At 49.1% G+C, this 17,979-nt stretch overlaps 3 protein-coding genes across 6 annotated transcripts; 1 reads left to right on the top strand and 2 right to left on the bottom strand.

Annotated features, from left to right (window-relative positions):
* Nucleotides 1-525: 525 nt before the first annotated feature.
* Nucleotides 526-8,932, top strand: LOC124671071 (WD repeat-containing protein 44-like). The gene is made up of 9 exons (XM_047207508.1): nt 526-639; nt 3,258-3,333; nt 3,676-5,009; nt 6,929-7,019; nt 7,131-7,288; nt 7,377-7,428; nt 7,560-7,642; nt 7,794-7,887; nt 8,122-8,932. The coding sequence occupies exons 1-9, from the start codon at nt 526-528 to the stop codon at nt 8,700-8,702; spliced, it is 2,583 nt and encodes an 860-aa protein (XP_047063464.1). The 3' UTR covers nt 8,703-8,932.
* Nucleotides 8,925-15,054, bottom strand: LOC124675326 (dof zinc finger protein DOF3.1-like). The gene is made up of 3 exons (XM_047211392.1): nt 14,805-15,054; nt 10,108-10,242; nt 8,925-9,963 (listed from the first exon to the last, which is right to left on the bottom strand). The coding sequence occupies exons 2-3, from the start codon at nt 10,216-10,218 to the stop codon at nt 9,397-9,399; spliced, it is 678 nt and encodes a 225-aa protein (XP_047067348.1). The 5' UTR covers nt 10,219-10,242; nt 14,805-15,054; the 3' UTR covers nt 8,925-9,396.
* Nucleotides 10,705-14,364, bottom strand: LOC124675325 (zinc finger BED domain-containing protein RICESLEEPER 2-like). 4 transcript variants are annotated; one of them, XM_047211388.1, is made up of 6 exons: nt 14,186-14,364; nt 13,533-13,845; nt 11,609-13,441; nt 11,460-11,535; nt 11,216-11,285; nt 10,705-10,999 (listed from the first exon to the last, which is right to left on the bottom strand). In XM_047211388.1, exons 2-5 carry the CDS (start codon nt 13,822-13,824, stop codon nt 11,252-11,254), a joined length of 2,235 nt encoding a protein of 744 aa, XP_047067344.1. In that variant the 5' UTR covers nt 13,825-13,845; nt 14,186-14,364; the 3' UTR covers nt 10,705-10,999; nt 11,216-11,251. The 4 variants fall into 4 exon arrangements, with proteins under 4 accessions (XP_047067344.1, XP_047067345.1, XP_047067347.1 ...); XM_047211389.1 differs by having other exon boundaries at nt 10,705-11,002; nt 11,236-11,285; XM_047211391.1 differs by having other exon boundaries at nt 13,560-13,845.
* Nucleotides 15,055-17,979: the final 2,925 nt, after the last annotated feature.

The raw sequence follows: 17,979 nt of genomic DNA, 5'->3' as shown, positions 1-17,979 counted from the left end.
GAGAATTATTCACTGCAAAGATAAATTACTAGCAGCATTTCCGAACATTTCATCATGATTGTGCAGGTTATTATTTGTATTTGCTTCAACAAGCCCCCACCGGTCATAGTGAGACGCAGGATACGCTTCCCGGATAGCAGGGACGTATCACGCTCCTCCCTCCAAAGCGGTTGGTTGGTTTGTTGCTGATTTGTTGGTGGCGACTTGCTGCCTCCATCCAGGGTCGGCCCGACCTCCATCCATCCAGGGTCCGTCCAGTTCGGTCGCAGCCACCCCAGAACCGGCAGCCAGCGCCGCTCTCCTCCCCAAGCAATACAAAACACAGCTCCAACAAATGGCGCAGTGCTCCTCCTCCTTCCCACTCTCCCACCTCCACCTCCAGCTGGCCGACGACGAGCCCAGCACGCAGGCCTGACAGCACCGGCGCAAGAACCCAGCAACCAACGCCGAGGTTTAAAAGCGCGGAGCTTTCGGCGTGGAGGGGGCTAGTCCTGCCTCTTCTCCGGCCCCCCGCGGTGAGCGGCAATGCCGGTGGCGGCGACGCTGGATCCGGCGGCGGACACGGAGGACGAGTTCCACGAGTCGCTGGACCGGATCCTCTCCTCCTCCTGCTCCTCCACCTCCGCCTCCGACGACGACGCCGACCCGCTCCACCGCCGCCGCCGGAGCCGCGGCCACCAGCACCACCACCCCAGCAACCAACCGCCGTCCTCCTCGGCCGCCGCCTACGATTCAACACACTCTGAAAAGGTGCACTACGTGTCACATAATAGATTGTAATCTTTGATACCAAGAGGGTACACTTACTTGTCCATAATTTATTTGTATGGGCCCCCCATATATCCACTCTTTTGTAGTTCCACTCTCGGTGCTTCACCCACAATGGTCTCCTACAATCCATCATGGACAACTATGGCTACTCATCTCGCAAGATGGCATGTCTCCCAACTACACTGGTTAACTACCGCGGGTACCTCAACCATACCTAGACATCCTACCTAGACATCCGTTGATATGCGAAAGGAAGATGATATAGGTGACGAAACCAGAAATTCCATATACCATAGAAATTCAGGATAGAAAAGCTATATCCTATTCATTGGTAGTAATCATGGATACTTCCAAATTTTTTTTATTTGTTTGAAGTCATGATCTGAACGAGTCGCACATACACCCTAGCACATGTTCCTCGACGCTGATCCACTTACTAATTTACGAATAAAAAATAAAAAAAACTCAAAAATTAGTAGAACTTCCTCTTTGAAATAGAAATAGGCTATTTCTACATAGGGAAAGTCGTGTGCAATGAAAAATGCAAGCACGATTTGGGGAGGGGTTTTTCTCTATTGTAACAAGGACCAATTATCTACTCCATCCGACTAGTTCCGGGTTCGAGTCCCGGGCAACCCATATGGAAAATAAAAAAGACCAATCTTAGTTTTTAACTTGGACTCACTTCATTTACAATTTTTTTTTGTTTGGTTAATTTAGCTATATGGATATCCAATCCTTGAGCTGATTTGGTTGACATTGGTATAAACCAAACAGTTTGCTACGTCCCTCGAGAAAATCAAAACTTCATTGGAAATTAAGGACCAACTTAGGAAGGCACGGACTCATACTTTGTAAGGTCGAAGTCTACACATAAGAAAATAACTAGTGCCTAGGAATACCCCCTTCTTCACCAAAGGGTGCGGTTAACTAACCCAATTCACCGGGATCAGACGCTATGTCAGACATTTAGCTAAGACGTTATGCTCTTTTGATTGAATTCTAAGAGAATTCAATCCCTAATTGGGCGTACCTTCGTTGACATCGAAACGCGCTCGCTTGAAGCCCCTACGGAGGCGGGTTTGTAAGAGAAATAAGAGGTCTATTGTACATATCATGGTTAACACGTAATATACGATGCAAGAGTCACTAAACTATATTGGTTGGTAGTCCTATCTGATGTATTCCTAGTTGCAATGGAACCTCTACCATCACAACACATGCCATGGTTCCATCGGCCATCACATAGTATTTTTAGAAAATGATTTTCCAATATTATTTTAGCTAAAGTAATAACCCTTAAAATTTATCAAAGACCACAATCTTCTCAGATACAATACTTTTTACAAAAAATAATTTTTGTTGTTTTTTTGGTTATTTTCCCTCTATTTACTTCTAGGTTTTTGAGGTATTTAAGAATTACCGGAATTGTCGAAAGAAAAAAGTTGCCCATGGCCTCACCGGTCAGACCAAACGATTAGGTTAGGTCCAAACTGCTAGCTGCCTGTGTTACTTCCTCCATCTTATAAAACATGTCTGAAGTTTGTTTAAATTATTAAGTGCTTAGATACATTTAAATTTAGATAAGATTCCGACACATTCTATGGGACCAAGTTAGTAGTATTTTAGCTTCTCGATGACATCATTTGACTGAGAACTAAATTACGTACCGAGAATTATTCACCTGCAAAGATAAATTACTAGCAGCATTTCCGAACATTTCATCATGATTGTGCAGGTTATTATTTGTATTTGCTTCAACAAGCCCCCACCGGTCATAGTGAGACGCAGGATACGGTTCCCGGATAGCAGGGACGGATCACGCTCCTCTCCCAAATCCAAAGCGGTTGGTTGGGTTGTTGCTGATTTGTTGGTGGAATGGTGGCTGACTTGCTGCCTCCATCCAGGGTCGGCCCGACCTCCATCCAGGGTCCCGTCCAGTCCGGTCGCAGCCACCCCAGCACCGGCAGCCAGCGCCGCTCTCCTCCCCAGACTCCAGCAATACAAAACACAGCTCCTTTCTATTACACTTGACAATTCAGTGTTAGCATCGGCGGCAGCATCTCCAACTGTATTCAAAGCTCCAAAGCTCCAGAACACTAGGAGAACAGGCCACATCTTGCAGCAATCCAGGCTTCTCCATCTTTTTGCTGCAAAAAAATAACTCATGTTAATAGGTGCAAAAATTTCAAAGCAGATCATCTGGCTCGTTTAGCTCTTAGAATTCAAATACTTCTTTGGCTATTCGATGCTTATGTCAGAAGCAGGTCAATGTCGTGGCAGGGACATCCTTTCTGTATGTAGCGTGGATCCTTTCACGCTTATCTCTGTAAAATGCACTTAAGTTGGATAAAATATTTTATGTTTAAAAAAAAGTTACAACCGAGAATTAGTGGCGCCAAATATAAATTATTACTCTACTAGGAGAGCATTTTCCAACATTTCATCACGGTTGTGCAGCTGATGATTTGGATTTGCTTCAACAGGCCCCACCGGTCATAGTGAGACGCATGATACGGTTCCCGGATAGCAGGGACGGATCACGCTCCTCCCTCCAAAGCGGTTGGTTGGTTTGTTGCTGATTTGTTGGTGAAATGGTGGCTGCCTGCGCCCTGCACGGGTCCGCCCGACCTCCATCCAGGGTCCAGTTCAGTCCGGTCGCAGCCGCCCCAGCACCGGCAGCCAGCGCCGCTCTCCTCCCCAGACCCCAAGCAATACAAAACGCAGCTCCAACAAATGGCGCAGTGCTCCTCCTCCTTCCCACTTCCCCACCTCCAGCTGGCCGACGACGAGCCCAGCACGCAGGCCTGACAGCACCGGCGCAAGAACCAACGCGGCCCGGTTTAAAAGCGCGGCGCTTTCGGCGTGGACGGAGCTCCTCCCTCTTCTCCGGCCCGCGGTGAGGCGCAATGCCGGTGGCGGCGACGCTGGATCCGGCGGCGGACACGGAGGACGAGTTCCACGAGTCGCTGGACCGGATCCTCTCCTCCTCCTGCTCCTCCACCTCCGCCTCCGCCTCCGACGACGACGCCGACCCGCTCCACCGCCGCCGCCGGAGCCGCGGCCAGCACCACCACCCCAGCAACCAACCGCCGTCGTCCTCGGCCGCCGCCTACGACGTCTGGATCTCCGAGCCCACCTCCGTCCACGAGCGCCGCAAGGTCCTGCTCAACCGCCTCGGCCTCTCCCCCTCAGGCTCCCTGCAGCCCCACTCCCCCCGCCCCTCCTCCTCCATCCCTCTCTCCCCGCCCCGCCGCTCCCCTTCCCCGCCACCGCCCGCCACCGAGGACCCTGCTTCCCCGCCCGCGGCGGAGCCCCCGGAGCAGCCCAGATCCGCGGGCCACGGGAAGCCGCCGCTGGCGCGGAACCCAAGCAATGCCGGGGAGCAGCAGTGCCGGATCCGGAACCTGGACGACGGCACGGAGTTCGAGCTCGGGGAGGTGCACGAGGAGGTCATCCGAGAGGTCGGCACCGGGCGCCAACTCTCCCTCGAGGAGTTCGAGCAGTGCCTGGGCCGCTCCCCGATCGTGCACGAGCTCATGCGGCGCGCCACCACCCCCTCCTCCTCCGCCTCCCTCTCCTCGTCCGCCCCGGCCTCCAAGCCCCGCAGGGGGTGGCTGCGCGGCATCCGGCACCTGGCCGGCACCGTCGCGTACGGCGGAACCCGCCGCGGGGCCGACGCCAAGGACAAGGATAAGGAAGCCCGGCGCCTCAGCTCCGCCACCGACGACAGCCTCGACGGCGGCTCCTCCGGGACCGGATCGCGCGGCGCGGGGAGGGTCAGGGTGCGGCAGTACGGCAAGGCGTGCAAGGAGCTGACGGGGATGTTCATGACGCAGCAGCTGCCCGCCCACTCGGGCGCCGTCTGGTGCATCAACTTCAGCCTCGACGGCCGGTACCTCGCCAGCGCCGGCGAGGACCGCGTCATCCACGTCTGGGAGGTCTCCGAGGGGGACAGGAAGGGGGACCTGCTCGTCGGGGAAGCTGCGGTTTCGAGGGAGAGCAGCGGCTCCAGCCCGTTTGTCGCCGTTGCGGGAAGTGGCTCGCCGGACGTGGGAGTGCTGTCGCTCAGCTCTGGGGAGAAGAAGAGGCGTCCGAGGGTGCAGAGCAGCCGGAAGTCCGTCGGCTCTGACCATCTGGTTGTGCCTGAGTGCGTGTTTGGGTTCAGAGATAAGCCGGTCTGCTCGCTCCTGGGACACGCCGCTGATGTTCTTGATCTTTCATGGTCCAAATCCCAGGTACACATTCTGTGTTTGTAATTTGAATAACTGATTGCTTATTCTTACTTTCTGGCACTTTGTTAGACATTCCTCAGAACGTAAATGAATGGTTGGTTCTTAGTTTTGATGGTGTCTAATCCTGCTGAGAAGACCAAGATCATCAAAATGACAAAATAAAACCATATTCATTATGAGAAAAACATGACATTTTCAACCTTTGTCACTTTTTTTTTGAGATCTCAACCTTTGTCACTTGACTACACTAATTGTGCAGTAGGCTTCAGTATGCAACAATACACTACATCCTGCTGAAAATTGGAAGTTTTGTTAGACATTCTGAAAATTAGTATCAGTAATAGCACTGCTATCTTCTTCACAATTCAACTGAATGGTAATTTTTAGTTTAGATGGTGTCTAGTGCGGCTGTGAAGACCATGATCATCATTCATCAATGAAAGAACATGACGCTTCCAACTTTTGTGATTTTGTCACTTGGCTACAACTAATTGGGCAGTAGGCTTCAGTATGTCATTCATCAATGGAAGAACATGATGCTTCCAACTTTTTTCACTTGGCTACACTAATTGAGCAGCAGGCTTCAGTATGCCACAGTACACTACATCTTGCCGATTGACTGTTGTGCACTCCTGAAAGATTCACTTCTTTTGTACCAGTAGCAAAACTGGTACCTGAGGTGTGCAGGGAATGCCACTGTGACAACAGCAACCTGAAATTTCAGCGTTACATCAGTTGGATGGGGTTTCAGCTGTGAAGCAAACTGGGGTATAAGAAAAGAGTAAACATAGATCGCTAATTACTAAAACATCATTCCGAACAGAAATAGCACTTCACAGGAACTCCATCACTAACCTTCTGTTTTAAGGTACTCCCTAGAAAATGCAGGAATCTTTGCTGGATTGTAGAGCATTATAGGCATAACCGGAGAGTCATTGTCACCAAGAACCGCGAAGCCCATCTTCTTGAGCTCAGTTAGTTGATCCTCGAATTTCAGACTGCACGTCCGAAGATAGTTGAAATAGGTGTTTTTTGCGTGGTTAACTTTGGTTAGGACTTCAAGATCAGGTATCATTTTCATGATCAGTAATCTGGTTAGGAGCACTGATAGTTGCATATGGTTGAAAACGGTATGTTCATATTCCATACGTAAAGGTCCGTCCTCAAGAAAAATGCTTACCATTATAGTATATATGGTTTACAAATTCTAAATAACGTGTACACTATATATGAAGTCATAAGACAATAGCATTGCTGCTCTTACTATACACTTCTCCTTCACATGCGAAATAGTTGTTCTTTGCATCTGATATTATCAGCATAATTTATTGGCACCCTACTTATTTGCAAAATATTACCAGTAACACCTGATCTGCTGGGTCCATGTTGTGTTCAAATCCATGATCTGCATATCAACCTTCTTTGTCCACTGTGAGCTCTCTTTAGCATTCATACAGTACTTCTGCGCTGTGTTTTGCATGCTATTTCTTTTCTAATTTTCTCGGGCAAATATCCACAACTGTAGTTATAACGCGAGTTAGATTTGATATGCGCACCACATGCATATTTATCATGGCCTTTGTTCCGTGTTAGCTTTCAATCGTGCAACCTGGTCAGTAACTCAGTATGACCTGCATCAAAATGTGTTATCTTTCCATATACACCTGACATGATCAAGTCATCTATGAATATAACCCATGGTGGTATAGGATTCTACAACTAAAAGCTTTTTACTAAAACAATTTCTTGAATGCCCACAATTAATTTATATTTAAAAAGGAAAACATGGCCAATACATTTTTTGCCAAATTAAAATAATAAACTCTGAAACATAATGAAGTGTAGACTACCCTTTGTGGGGCTCAGCTTAATAGTTCAAAAATTATGCAAAGGCACTAACCAGTTGTTTGGCTCTGATGCAGTACTTGCTTTCATCCTCGATGGACAAAACTGTTAGGCTATGGGACATCACTGCCAGTACCTGCTTGAAGACGTTCTCACACACGGACTATGGTTAGTCTAGTTGCAGGATCGCTTTATACGTGACATCTTTTTGGCCATTAGAAATGCATGTTTCGTGCAACCAGACAATTGACGTCCTTCTGTGCACTCAATTTGTTGCAGTCACATGCATCCAGTTCAATCCGGTAGATGATAATTTCTTCATAAGTGGGTCACTGGATGAGAAAGTTCGCATTTGGAATGTCCAGGATCGGAAGATTGAAGATTGGAACGATCTTCATGAGATGGTTACCGCTGCATGTTATTCTCCGGATGGACAGGTTTAGTTAGTTTCCTGTTTTTAGTGAACACGGTGTTGTGACCATGAAAATTAGATGCTGATGTTGCATTCCTCTGTTACGTTTGAAGGTTGCAATGGTAGGGTCTCACAAGGGAAGCTGCCATTTATTTGATACAACAGGTATGCCACTTTAGTCATAGTTAAATACATTTGTTTATGCTAGTCACAATCAAGTACTAATAGTAGTTTGATACAAAAAGAAAATTGTAACATGCAGTAACCTATATGTTCTGTTTCCTTGGTGATTACAGAGAAGAAGCTCCAGTACAAAAGTCAGATAGACTTAAGAATCAGGAAAAAGAAGTCGGGTCAGAAGAAGATAACTGGCTTCCAGGTACGTAATTGTGCGGTGTATCTGTTTGTAGGGAACTTAATACTTTGTTAAGACTTAAAAAACACACATGCTTAGTTGTGTTGAGATTTGGACTACGTTATTGATGCCTCCAATACCACCTATACCTGACTATCTGTATTTCACGCAACAGTTTGCTCCAGGAAGCTCTTTGGAAGTTCTTATTACTTCTGCGGATTCAAGAATCCGTGTTGTTAATGGTGATGAACTTGTTCACAAATTTAAAGGTAACTTTTCATTCTCCTCTCATTGTAAATTATGAACGTAATGTTCAATGATCAGACTACATTTCTGTTTTGCACAAATCTAGGGCACATGAACTATGTATTATATGGAATTTGATTTGTGCCAATCCTGTTTCCCTTTTGAGGGAGAAAATATGTTCCTTGCCTTTGTGATCAGCAATATACTAGCGTTAATCTGGGCTTTTGCATTTACATTTCGCTTAACTTTTCCACCAGGGTTCCGCAATACAAGTAGCCAAATCTCAGCCTCTGTGGCTCCAAATGGGAAATATGTAGTCTGTGCCAGTGAGGATTCTCATGTGTATGTCTGGAGACATGACAACAGTTCCCATCCAAGCAGAAGCAGGAGTTCAGTTGACGTGACCAACTCATACGAACATTTCCACTGCCAAGACGTAACTGTGGCAATCACGTGGCCCGGTGCTGAATCCCGTGGATCGTTTGGGTGCCGTAGCAGCCGACACAGTGATTCAGATGGTGCAGTGAACTCTGTCCCGGAAGCTCCTGCACGAAACGATGAGCACGAGGCAAATGGAACTGCGATCAGATCCACGGAGACCCCAGTTTGCGAAGCTGGTGCAAGCACCAGCAATCATGCAGTTGAAGCAGTATCCCCGTCCTTATCCGACGAGCAGTTACCGTCAGCCAAGAGCAGCCCCGGTCACAGCTCGTCTGATCTCTGCATCGGGGCCATGGATGTCCAGCGCCGGTCCGCGTGGGGTCTGGTGATCGTCACGGCAGGACGAGGAGGAGAAATCAGAGTGTTCCAGAATTTTGGTTTCCCGGTTCAAGTGTAAAGCTGGCGTGAGAGTGCGGAGCTGTTGCTGGGCTCTTTGCTGTACAGATACCTTCACTTCTTCACCAGTTCACCTACTAGGAGTTTAACTAGCTGAAAGTTTTCTCCGTTTTGCTGTCTGTTTTAGTGCATTAAGAGCTCACTCCGAAGACCACACTATTCTTTTTATTTTTGATACAAGCATGGCTCTGTGTAATTGTATGGTTAACAGCCGACACATTCATTTGTTCATATCATGGTTCTTTTCTTATACAAAGATACTTGCTGAAATTACACCAGGTTTCCTTGTTTTTTTTTTCTGTTCTTTACTGCCAATGATAGTTCAACATTGATCAGAGCTGCTACAACTGTGACCTTGTGAACTGGAAGAAACTGAACTTTTTATTGCAAATATACGGAGTCACTACAGAGAGCAAGTGACATCCTTGCTGCAGCAACGGACAGATCATATATGGTTCGTTGGATTCAAATAACAATCACCAAATCATTTGTGTAAGCATCAGAAGATCAAACGGAGAGTGGAGTCTACCATAAGATGGAGCAGCGCTCGTGCAAGGCTGAGACGAACACACCGAGTGATTAAGCTGGTAAGCACACAGCTACTACCTTACTTACTCATGTAAACCTGACCGATCGAGGCTGCGATGCTAAAACAGGAGCCTGAAACGCACCGGCTGACATGACGATGGCATCGATCAGTTGCCGGCTGCTGGCGGCGGTGGCGGGGGAGGCGGCCAGGTGAAGTCGAGGCCGGTGGTGAAGTCGTCCCACACGCCGCTGCCCGGGAGCGTCCCATCAGCAGCACCGCCCCACGGCGCCGTGAGCCCGTCGTCGAGGCCCGGGGCCGACGAGGAAGCCGGCATCCACGGAGAACCCGCTGGAGCTGCAGCGGCGCTGCCGAGCCCGAGGTCGAACTGCGGCAGGAACACGCCGTCGGTGAGGAACGGGAAGCCCGGGGGCGCGTCCGCCGCCCGGTACGCCGCCGGCGAAGAGGGCGATGGCGAGGGCGAGGGCGCAGGCTCGTCGGACCTGCGGCGCTTGTTGCTGCCTTTGCCGTTGCCGGCGCGGCGGCAGGCGCCTCCGACGGGGACGTTGCGCAGCGTGCCGCCGTGCGTCCAGTAGCGGCGGCAGACGCGGCAGAAGTGGCGCGGCTGGTTGGTGCTGTAGTTGTTGTAGTAGCAGAACTTGGTGTTGCGGGACCTGCAACGCGGGCACTCGAGCTGCTCCCTCTTGTTGTTGTTGCCCGCCGCGACGCCGTCGTCCTGGTCAGCGATCACCACCGCACGCAGGCGCGCGCGCGCGTGTCAGTACGTGCTACTACATGACTAGCTTGTTCGTGGCAGGCACGTACAGGTGACAACATGGTACAGTAGGAGACAGTGCGTAGGGAGCAGCCACGTACTGACCTGCGGGAGCGGAAGTTGATCTTCAGCGGGGTCCGAGGCGTCGGCGGCGAGGGCGGGGCGCTTGTTGGCACCGGAGGAGGCGAGGAGCGAGGGTGAAGAAAATGGAGCCATGGTTTGCTGCGGTGGGAGCAGAGCTAACGTTTCAGGTGGGATGGGATCGGGACGTCCGCCTCCCGCCAGGCTAATCATTCACTTATCCCACCGTCCCTATCCCTATTATCCCACCAACAGGAAAAGTTAAGTGACCTCCTGTGGGATGTCCCACCTGTCCCACAGATATCCCACCTTTAGGTGCGTATGGTGTATGTTAACAATCTCTTTAAACTAGCGGTACTAAAATTCTTCTCTGTACTGCTCACGCGATGATGACGCAGTGCTGTCTTTGCGTTCGCCTCCTGTGCTTTCCGTGCACATATGCTTCTCGTTGAGAGCCCATATGCCATCATGGAAATTACAAATAAAAAAATTATAAATTGAAAAATTGCAAACAGAAAATTTGACACTAGCCGAAGAATTAATACAAGACAGCACATGCACAGTTTCTCAAGATCCACATAAACAGGGCCTGTGCAACATAATATACTACTAGTACTAGAATAAAAAAAGCAACAAGAAACAGAGGATTAAAAAGCAGAGTACTGGAGGGTTTTTCTGAGTACAGAATCGAGCGAGCCATCTAAGTTCATTGAAATAGAGTACTGCATAAGCTACAGCTAGCGGCTTAAATCAATTTGAGGAAAATGCTGTGGTATGCTTCAAGCAGGAAGCGCTGGAATTATGTTCTGCGCCAGGAAATCTTGTCAAAGCATCTGCCAGGAAAGGCCACTCTTGAGTAGAATCTTGGTTCCTTGGTTTAACACTTCCACATGCTTAGAAGTACCAAGACAGTAACCTGAGACAGTAATCAAGACATGGTTAGCAACAATCAACTGAACTTGAAAAAAACAGGCAACAAAACCATATATTTCACATGATGGAATTCTGCAGTAGTAAGCTAGTACAGATAAAATCAAAGCCAACAGAATCAGGCTCAATTTCTGGAGGATACTTGGTTCATTCAGTTACTGCTACAGGGAACAATGGTTAATACTAAGGATGTAAAGCATACCTTAACAACACAACAAATTGTAAATGAACAGGTTCATCAAGAGTCCACCTGTGTCTCGTTTCTCTCCACTCTGAAATTAGAAAATCATCATGTGAGCATCCTTAAATCCTACATGGAACCCTTGATATTAGGAAAGCCTACAAGTTCAGTAAACTGCAAAGTGTCCAGTTCTGGATATATACTTTGCAACCTTTTCCCCAACACCTAGCCACAAAGAGCAGCACATGTTAAGGTATGCTCGTACCTGAAATTAGTATTAGCCCTGAGAATTTCATCTTCATTCTCCAGATCTTCTACAATTGTCGTTGAATCAATTACACCTGAAAACATAACAAGAATTTGTAAATTTAGTAAACATAACATTATTGACTAGCCAAGAGGACAATAGTTTACCTGATGGGCGCATCCAATCTTGCAGGCATATCAATGCCGTGATGGTTTCGCTAGCCAAACGACTACGGTAGTCGCTAATCACCCTACTTCCAGTGGAGAATGCTGACTCCGAAGCCACAGTAGATGCAGGAACAGCCAGTACATCACGTGCCATACGTGCAATTGTAGGATACTTATGTCCATTGGTCATCCACCATTCCAGAACATCAATTTCAACATCTGGAGGTACAAGGTCATCTTTCAAGTACATATCATACTCACTTTGCTTAGTTCGCTGCTTGCGTTGACCCACATGCTGACTCCACCTAGCCCACGGATCACTTGAAGATGATGCTTGATTTTCTTGTTCATTTCGAATGCCTGAGTCACCAATCTGCTGTGATGAATACGCGCTTAGCATTTCTTTGAATTTCCTCTTCACGATTGCTAAATACTTTGGCCCCTCAAGCTCTGTATCATCCTTCAAGCTGTAGTTCAAGAACTCAACCTTGCACCGAGGATCGAGTATTATAGGTATGCACATAGTTAAGTATGAGAGCTTCCAGTACTTCAAGAACTTCTTCTTCATATGCAGCACCATTGATCTGATTGTGGCATTCGCATTTGATGCTTCCTTTTCCAACGTCCATTTGACCCTCCAAAGCATTTTGAAATATGCATTGCTTGTAGGATATAGTGAACCAGAAACTACCACCGTAGCATCATAGAAAACAACTAACAACTTGCAAATTTCCTCCGCGATTGTCCATTGAGAAGCTGATGGTGCACATTTGAACGAAAGGTCTTGCACAGCCAATTGATCAAAGGCTGCAATGTACTCACTTGCTGTCTTCATCATCAAATATGTTGAGTTCCAGCGAGTGCTGACATCCAATGCGACCTGTTTCTCACAAGTTATTCCAAGCTGTGTAATGATTTTGTCAAAATTTTCTTTCCGCTGAGCCGAGCTCCTCACAAACTTGACACTCTCCCTGATGGCATCAATAGCCCCACAGCTGACCTTCAGGCCATCTTGCACGATCAGATTTAGAACATGTGCCGCACAGCGATGATGAAATATGTCACCATTTCCAGCTAGCAGTCTTCTCCCAATCAGGTTTGATTTGATATAGCTGACCATCAAATCATTAACTGAAGCATTGTCTAGAGTGATGCTGCAGATTTTATCATCTATACCCCAATCTTCCATTGTTTTTAACATAACATTTAACAGATTAGTGGCATTGTGAGGAGTTTCAACGTGAGCAAAGTTGATAATTCTCTTATGGAGGTTCCATTTGTTATCCACAAAATGGCATGTAACACAAATATAACCTAGCTCTTGATTCGATGTCCAAAGATCTGCTGTTAGTGAAACTCTAGAGTTCAAATTTTTCAACACCTCTAGTAGCTGTGTCTTTTGCCTATTGAACTCTGCAATACATTCATCTCTTATAGTAGTTCTAGACATAAGCTTGAAGGCTGGGTTCAGACTAGCCACGAATCTTCTAAAACCAACATACTCAACTATACGGAAAGGAAGCTCATGGAGTACGATCATCCTGACAAGCTCATCGAGAGCTTTATCTCTATCATACTTAAACCGCTTAATAGCAGGAATTCTTGCATCGCCGGGCTGAATGGTACCAATCAGTTCATCTAACTTGGCTTTTTCAGTGCAGGTCGACCTATGCCGACGGCATTGACTAGATCCAGACTTTTTAGAAGTCGGAAAGATGGTTTCACAATGGATACACTGACCTTCCACAAGTTTGCCATTGTCATCATAGATAGGAGTGAAATCATCCCATATGTCCGACGTGAGTTTTCTTTTTCTTGATCTAGTTGGTGGGCCTGCATTATCAATAAGGAGGCATGTATTACAAACCAGGAAAGCTACTGCTAGCACAATTTTCATAGACATAAAAGACAGAAAGGAACTTACCGGTAGCATCAGCTGAAGTATGTGCACCTGCTGTAGACGCTACGACATTTGGAGGCCGCCTGGTCGCTGAAGTGTGCGCATTCGCGAGAGACAATGGAGAGTTCCTAACAGATGGAGAGTTCCTCCGCCTTGCAAATGATGGGCTCAAATACAATCTGAGACCAGGAGAGCTGACAACAGGCACGATTGGAGACCTTCGCTGTGAATGCTCTGCTTGGGATGATGGGGGAAAATACATTTCGAGTATAGGTTCTTCAGAAACATCATATTCCTCATCCTGAGAGGTTGACATGGTTTACCAACTAATACTGGCCTGCAACATTATCATAACAGAAGAACAATAAAATCATGATTTTCACCAAATCAAAAAATGCAACAGCAGCAAGAAATGGTTTAATCTAGAAGAAACATGATAGAAGCAGCTAGAACGAGTACATGGTCACCAGCAGTAACTGACCATAGTGAATCTTACACTCTTACAATCACTTCCATACGAATATACACATGGATTATTAGCTTTAATTTGCAAGCAAGAACTCTGCATCACTTAGCTTTAATTTCCAAATGCCCTAGCTGACCATAGTGAATACCTGAATTAGTAGAACCGACAGTTGCAGGAAGAAGAGTAAATACAGCAAGAACTCGTGGGGTACCTTGGGGACGAACCAGTCGTTGGCGAGCTTGGTGCTTCAGCAATGGAGGAGAGGTGGCGTCCTCAAGGGCAAGTACAAGCAAATCAGTCGGGAGGCCGGGCTTGGGGAAGAACTCGCCTCTGTCGGAGAGGCCACGAGTCGAGGACGAGCACGGGGGGAGCTTGGGGATGGCGCAGAGGTCATACCGCGGGCGGACGAGGTGCGACGGCGGCGGCCGCGTCGGCGGCGGCCGCGTCGGCGATGTGACAGAACTCTCGGGCTAGGGTTTCAGGCGGCTGATTGGGGCCCTTCTCTACATGCCTACGGGCCTAGCTTCGCCGGAGAACAAGGGAGGCTTCGGCGGCAGCGCGCTGAGACCTGGGAGACGGCGGCGGCGGTATGACTGGGAGACGGGCGGCGGCGGCGGTCGCTGAGAGCCTGAAGGGTTCGCTCCAATCGCTGGACAGAGTCACAGAGAGGAAGTAGGGATGTCTGGGCTGTCGCTGGGATAGATGGGCTCGTCCCACTCGGCCCACACGGGATTAGTAAACTCAGTTAGAGGGATGGGCGGGATTAGTGGGATGGGATGGGACACGGGATTGATGGAAAATCCCATCCCACTTGAAATTTTAAGCAGAGCGCATGCCGTGTCCGGTTCCGGTCCGTCGCGGCTTAAAACGACCCGTGGGCGCGCGGGGTGAGCCGGTGAGCAACTCTCTCTCTCTCTCGCTCGCTCTCTCTCTGTCTCTCTCAGGAGCTAGTCAGCTGGCTCTCGAAAAGAGGAAACGGATCGAGCCGTAGCTACTAGCTAGGAGGTAGGCAAGTAGCCGAGGATGGCAAGGAGTGAGCGGCGGCGGCAATCAGATGAGTGATGTGAGCGGAGCGGGTGGGGTGGGTGCGCGTTGGTCGTGGCCTAGTGGTAGCCCTATTTGTAGAAGCCGGCGCGGCGGTGGAGCCCGCCGGTGACGCGGCAGAGGTACGGGATGCTCTCCTTCTGCGCGAAGGCACCACCGCCTCTCCAGCTCCCGTCAGCGTCGCATTCCATATCTGGCTCCGGCCAGGCGGCGACGGAGACGCGCACGGCACGGCGCGGCGCGGCGCGGTCTGTGAGCCGGGCCGTCGCTTTTACCGAGGACACCGACGCGGATCTATCATTGGTGCCCGCGGTGTGGAGAGGACGAGACTCACTCACTGGAGAGTTCGATCGACGTGGATGGAATCTTGCTACAAGTTGCTGCAACAACTAACCACTACTACTCACTGATCCAGGCTCCAGAGTTCAGACCGGACACGCGCGCCACTATACATGCTTAGCTATATATAGTACGTACGTGATCGACGTACGTGACAGTACGTACGCGCGCGGTACGCGATCGGCGCGAGGCATGGGCGTCTAGCGCCGCCACCGGGCCGCCGTGACGGCACGATCGGGCGCCGGCCGGACGCGCGGTGACGGCCGGCCGGTGAGAGTGAGATCGACCCATCGTGTCTTGCGTGGCGGCGTAAACGACCGGCGGGGTTAGAACGATCGAGCTAGCGATGGCGGGTCGGCGTTAATGGGGACGGAGCGAACTGGCTCGCGGGCGGGCGGAGATAGGAGGGCGGCAGCCGTCTTACTCGTCGTGCGCGTCAGGGTGACGCGGCGCGGGCCCGCCGGCGAGAGATAGCTTGTCATTTCGAGGAAGAAACGGGGGACATGGTCGGCGCGCTTTTTCAACGCTCCGGGGCCACCGTGGGGGGACGGCGACGCCTCAGTCGCCGTCGGTGTCCTTGTCGTCTCCGGCAGCCGGGCAGGGGTAAGATTGGTTGCGGACCGACGCTGAACGCACACTCGCGCGCAGAGGTTCTCTGAATCCATTGTTATGCGTCGGCCAAGAGTCAAAGTACTGTTTACCGCGCAGGTCTGAATCGATTATGCACACGCGGGAAAGAAAAAGAAAGAAAGATGGTTAACATGTCGATTCAGATTTCTATGGGCGCGAGGTTTGGTAGCCTGGATGTGACTTGGCTCGCACATGGGTCTAGCAATTTTCGGTCCGTTTGGTTGCTGCAGGTCGAGCCGCGTTGCTGCACCGCACGGTTCTCAAAGCAGCTTTTGGCTAGGCCCTAGAGGAACATCCAGAATGACAGTTTCCAGCGATGCAGGCATATCTCCACGCCGGCTGATGCAAAAGGGCATCTTCGGCGCACGCGTGGAGACGAGAATGGACATGGCGGGAGTTGCGCCGCTCCTCGGCGAAAAGCGAATAGGGGGCGGGAAGGATTCTGTCACCTCCCTCCGCGCCCCATGGCCTATTTCTACCCCTACTCCACTCCCCCCAATTTTCGAGCTCCTCCTCCCGTCAGCAAGCAGGTAAGAGGCGCACGCATATCCGGTCGGCGACGGTTGCAGCGGCGGCGGCGAGTACTTATGGGCTGCTTCATCTACTTCCTGGTCCAGCGCATCTTCACCTCCGGCGATGACTGTAAGGCCCTTATCTCGGTACCGCGGTAATGCCTAGATCTAGGTTAGGAGTAGTCAGATCTTGTCTACGGTTTGGTCTTGTAGCAGAGGTTAGTTCGGATTATGGTGAGGTATCATGATCTTGCTAGGGTTCGACATTTCCGGTTGCTACTTTGTCCCAAATTAATGTGCTCACGTGCCATGATCTTGCAAGGGTTTGTGCTTGCTTGTGACGGTAAAGCACACGTCTGTTGGGAACCCCAAGAGGAGGTATGATGAGTACAGCAGCGAGTTTTCCCTTAGTAAGAAACCAAGGTTATCGAACCTGTAGGAGATGAAGACCACGTGAAGGTTGTTGGTGAAGGAGTGTAGTGCGGCGCAACACCAGGGATTCCGGCGCCAACGTGGAACCTGCACAACACAATCAAAATACTTTGCCCCAACTTAACAGTGAGGTTGTCAATCTCACTGGCTTGCTGAAAACAAAGGATTAAACGTATGGTGTGAAAAATGATATTTGCTTGGAGAAAACAAAAGAGAACAATGATTGCAGTAGGTTGTATTTCAGATGTAAAAGAATGGACCGGGGTCCACAGTTCACTAGTGGTGTCTCTCCAATAAGATAAATAACATGTTGGGTAAACAAATTACAGTTGGGCAATTGACAAATAGAGAGGGCATAACAATGCACATACATATCATGATGACTACTATGAGATTTATTTAGGGCATTACGACAAAGAACATAGACCGCCATCCAGCATGCATTTATGCCTAAAAAGTCCACCTTCGGGTTAGCATCCGCACCCCTTCCAGTATTAAGTTGCAAACAACAAAAAATTGCATTAAGTACTGTGCGCTCTGTTGGACAAGGCGACGCCTAGGCACCGCTTAAGCACGCTTAGGCACTAGGTGATGGACAAACGTCTCGCCTAGGGCATAAGCGGAAGTCTAGGCAGTGTAACCAAGAAATTGTCGTCCACAATAAGAAATCATGCTATACTTCACGATCGAGCTAGATTGACATCATTCTAAAGGTAGTGTTTAGAAATTTTCACATTTACAAGCTCTAAATTATTTATTCACATATAATAACCCATATCTACACTTGATGGTACAAACTATGCCCGCCTAGGCTGCGCCTAGTCCGCTTAAGCATCGCCTAGGCACTATGCGGATGCCAACCGCCTCGCTTACGCCTAGCGCTTTTTCCAACCTTGACTCGTGCGTAATGTAAACAATACAAATATCCTTATACAAAGTATTGATGTTTTATCCCTAGTGGCAACAACACATCCACAACCTTAGAACTTTCACATCACTCGTCCCGGATTCAATGGAGGCATGAACCCAAGTATCTAGCATAAATACC

Source organism: Lolium rigidum, chromosome 7 (assembly GCF_022539505.1).
Source record: "Lolium rigidum isolate FL_2022 chromosome 7, APGP_CSIRO_Lrig_0.1, whole genome shotgun sequence".
Classification (NCBI taxonomy): Eukaryota; Viridiplantae; Streptophyta; class Magnoliopsida; order Poales; family Poaceae; genus Lolium; species Lolium rigidum.
This window is presented reverse-complemented; position numbering and strand designations above follow the sequence as displayed.

Excerpts from the sequence above, each read along its gene's own strand:
- LOC124675326 (XM_047211392.1), bottom strand. The coding sequence starts at position 10,218 with ATGGCTCCATTTTCTTCACCCTCGCTCCTCGCCTCCTCCGGTGCCAAC. Across the intron at positions 9,964-10,107 it reads ATCAACTTCCGCTCCCGCAG|GACGACGGCGTCGCGGCGGG; the intron begins GTCAGTACGTGG and ends ATCGCTGACCAG.
- LOC124671071 (XM_047207508.1), top strand. The coding sequence starts at position 526 with ATGCCGGTGGCGGCGACGCTGGATCCGGCGGCGGACACGGAGGACGAG. Across the intron at positions 7,020-7,130 it reads GTTCTCACACACGGACTATG|TCACATGCATCCAGTTCAAT; the intron begins GTTAGTCTAGTT and ends AATTTGTTGCAG. Across the intron at positions 7,289-7,376 it reads GTTATTCTCCGGATGGACAG|GTTGCAATGGTAGGGTCTCA; the intron begins GTTTAGTTAGTT and ends TTACGTTTGAAG.
- LOC124675325 (XM_047211388.1), bottom strand. The coding sequence starts at position 13,824 with ATGTCAACCTCTCAGGATGAGGAATATGATGTTTCTGAAGAACCTATA. Across the intron at positions 13,442-13,532 it reads TACTTCAGCTGATGCTACCG|GCCCACCAACTAGATCAAGA; the intron begins GTAAGTTCCTTT and ends TTGATAATGCAG. Across the intron at positions 11,286-11,459 it reads AGGGCTAATACTAATTTCAG|AGTGGAGAGAAACGAGACAC; the intron begins GTACGAGCATAC and ends TTCTAATTTCAG.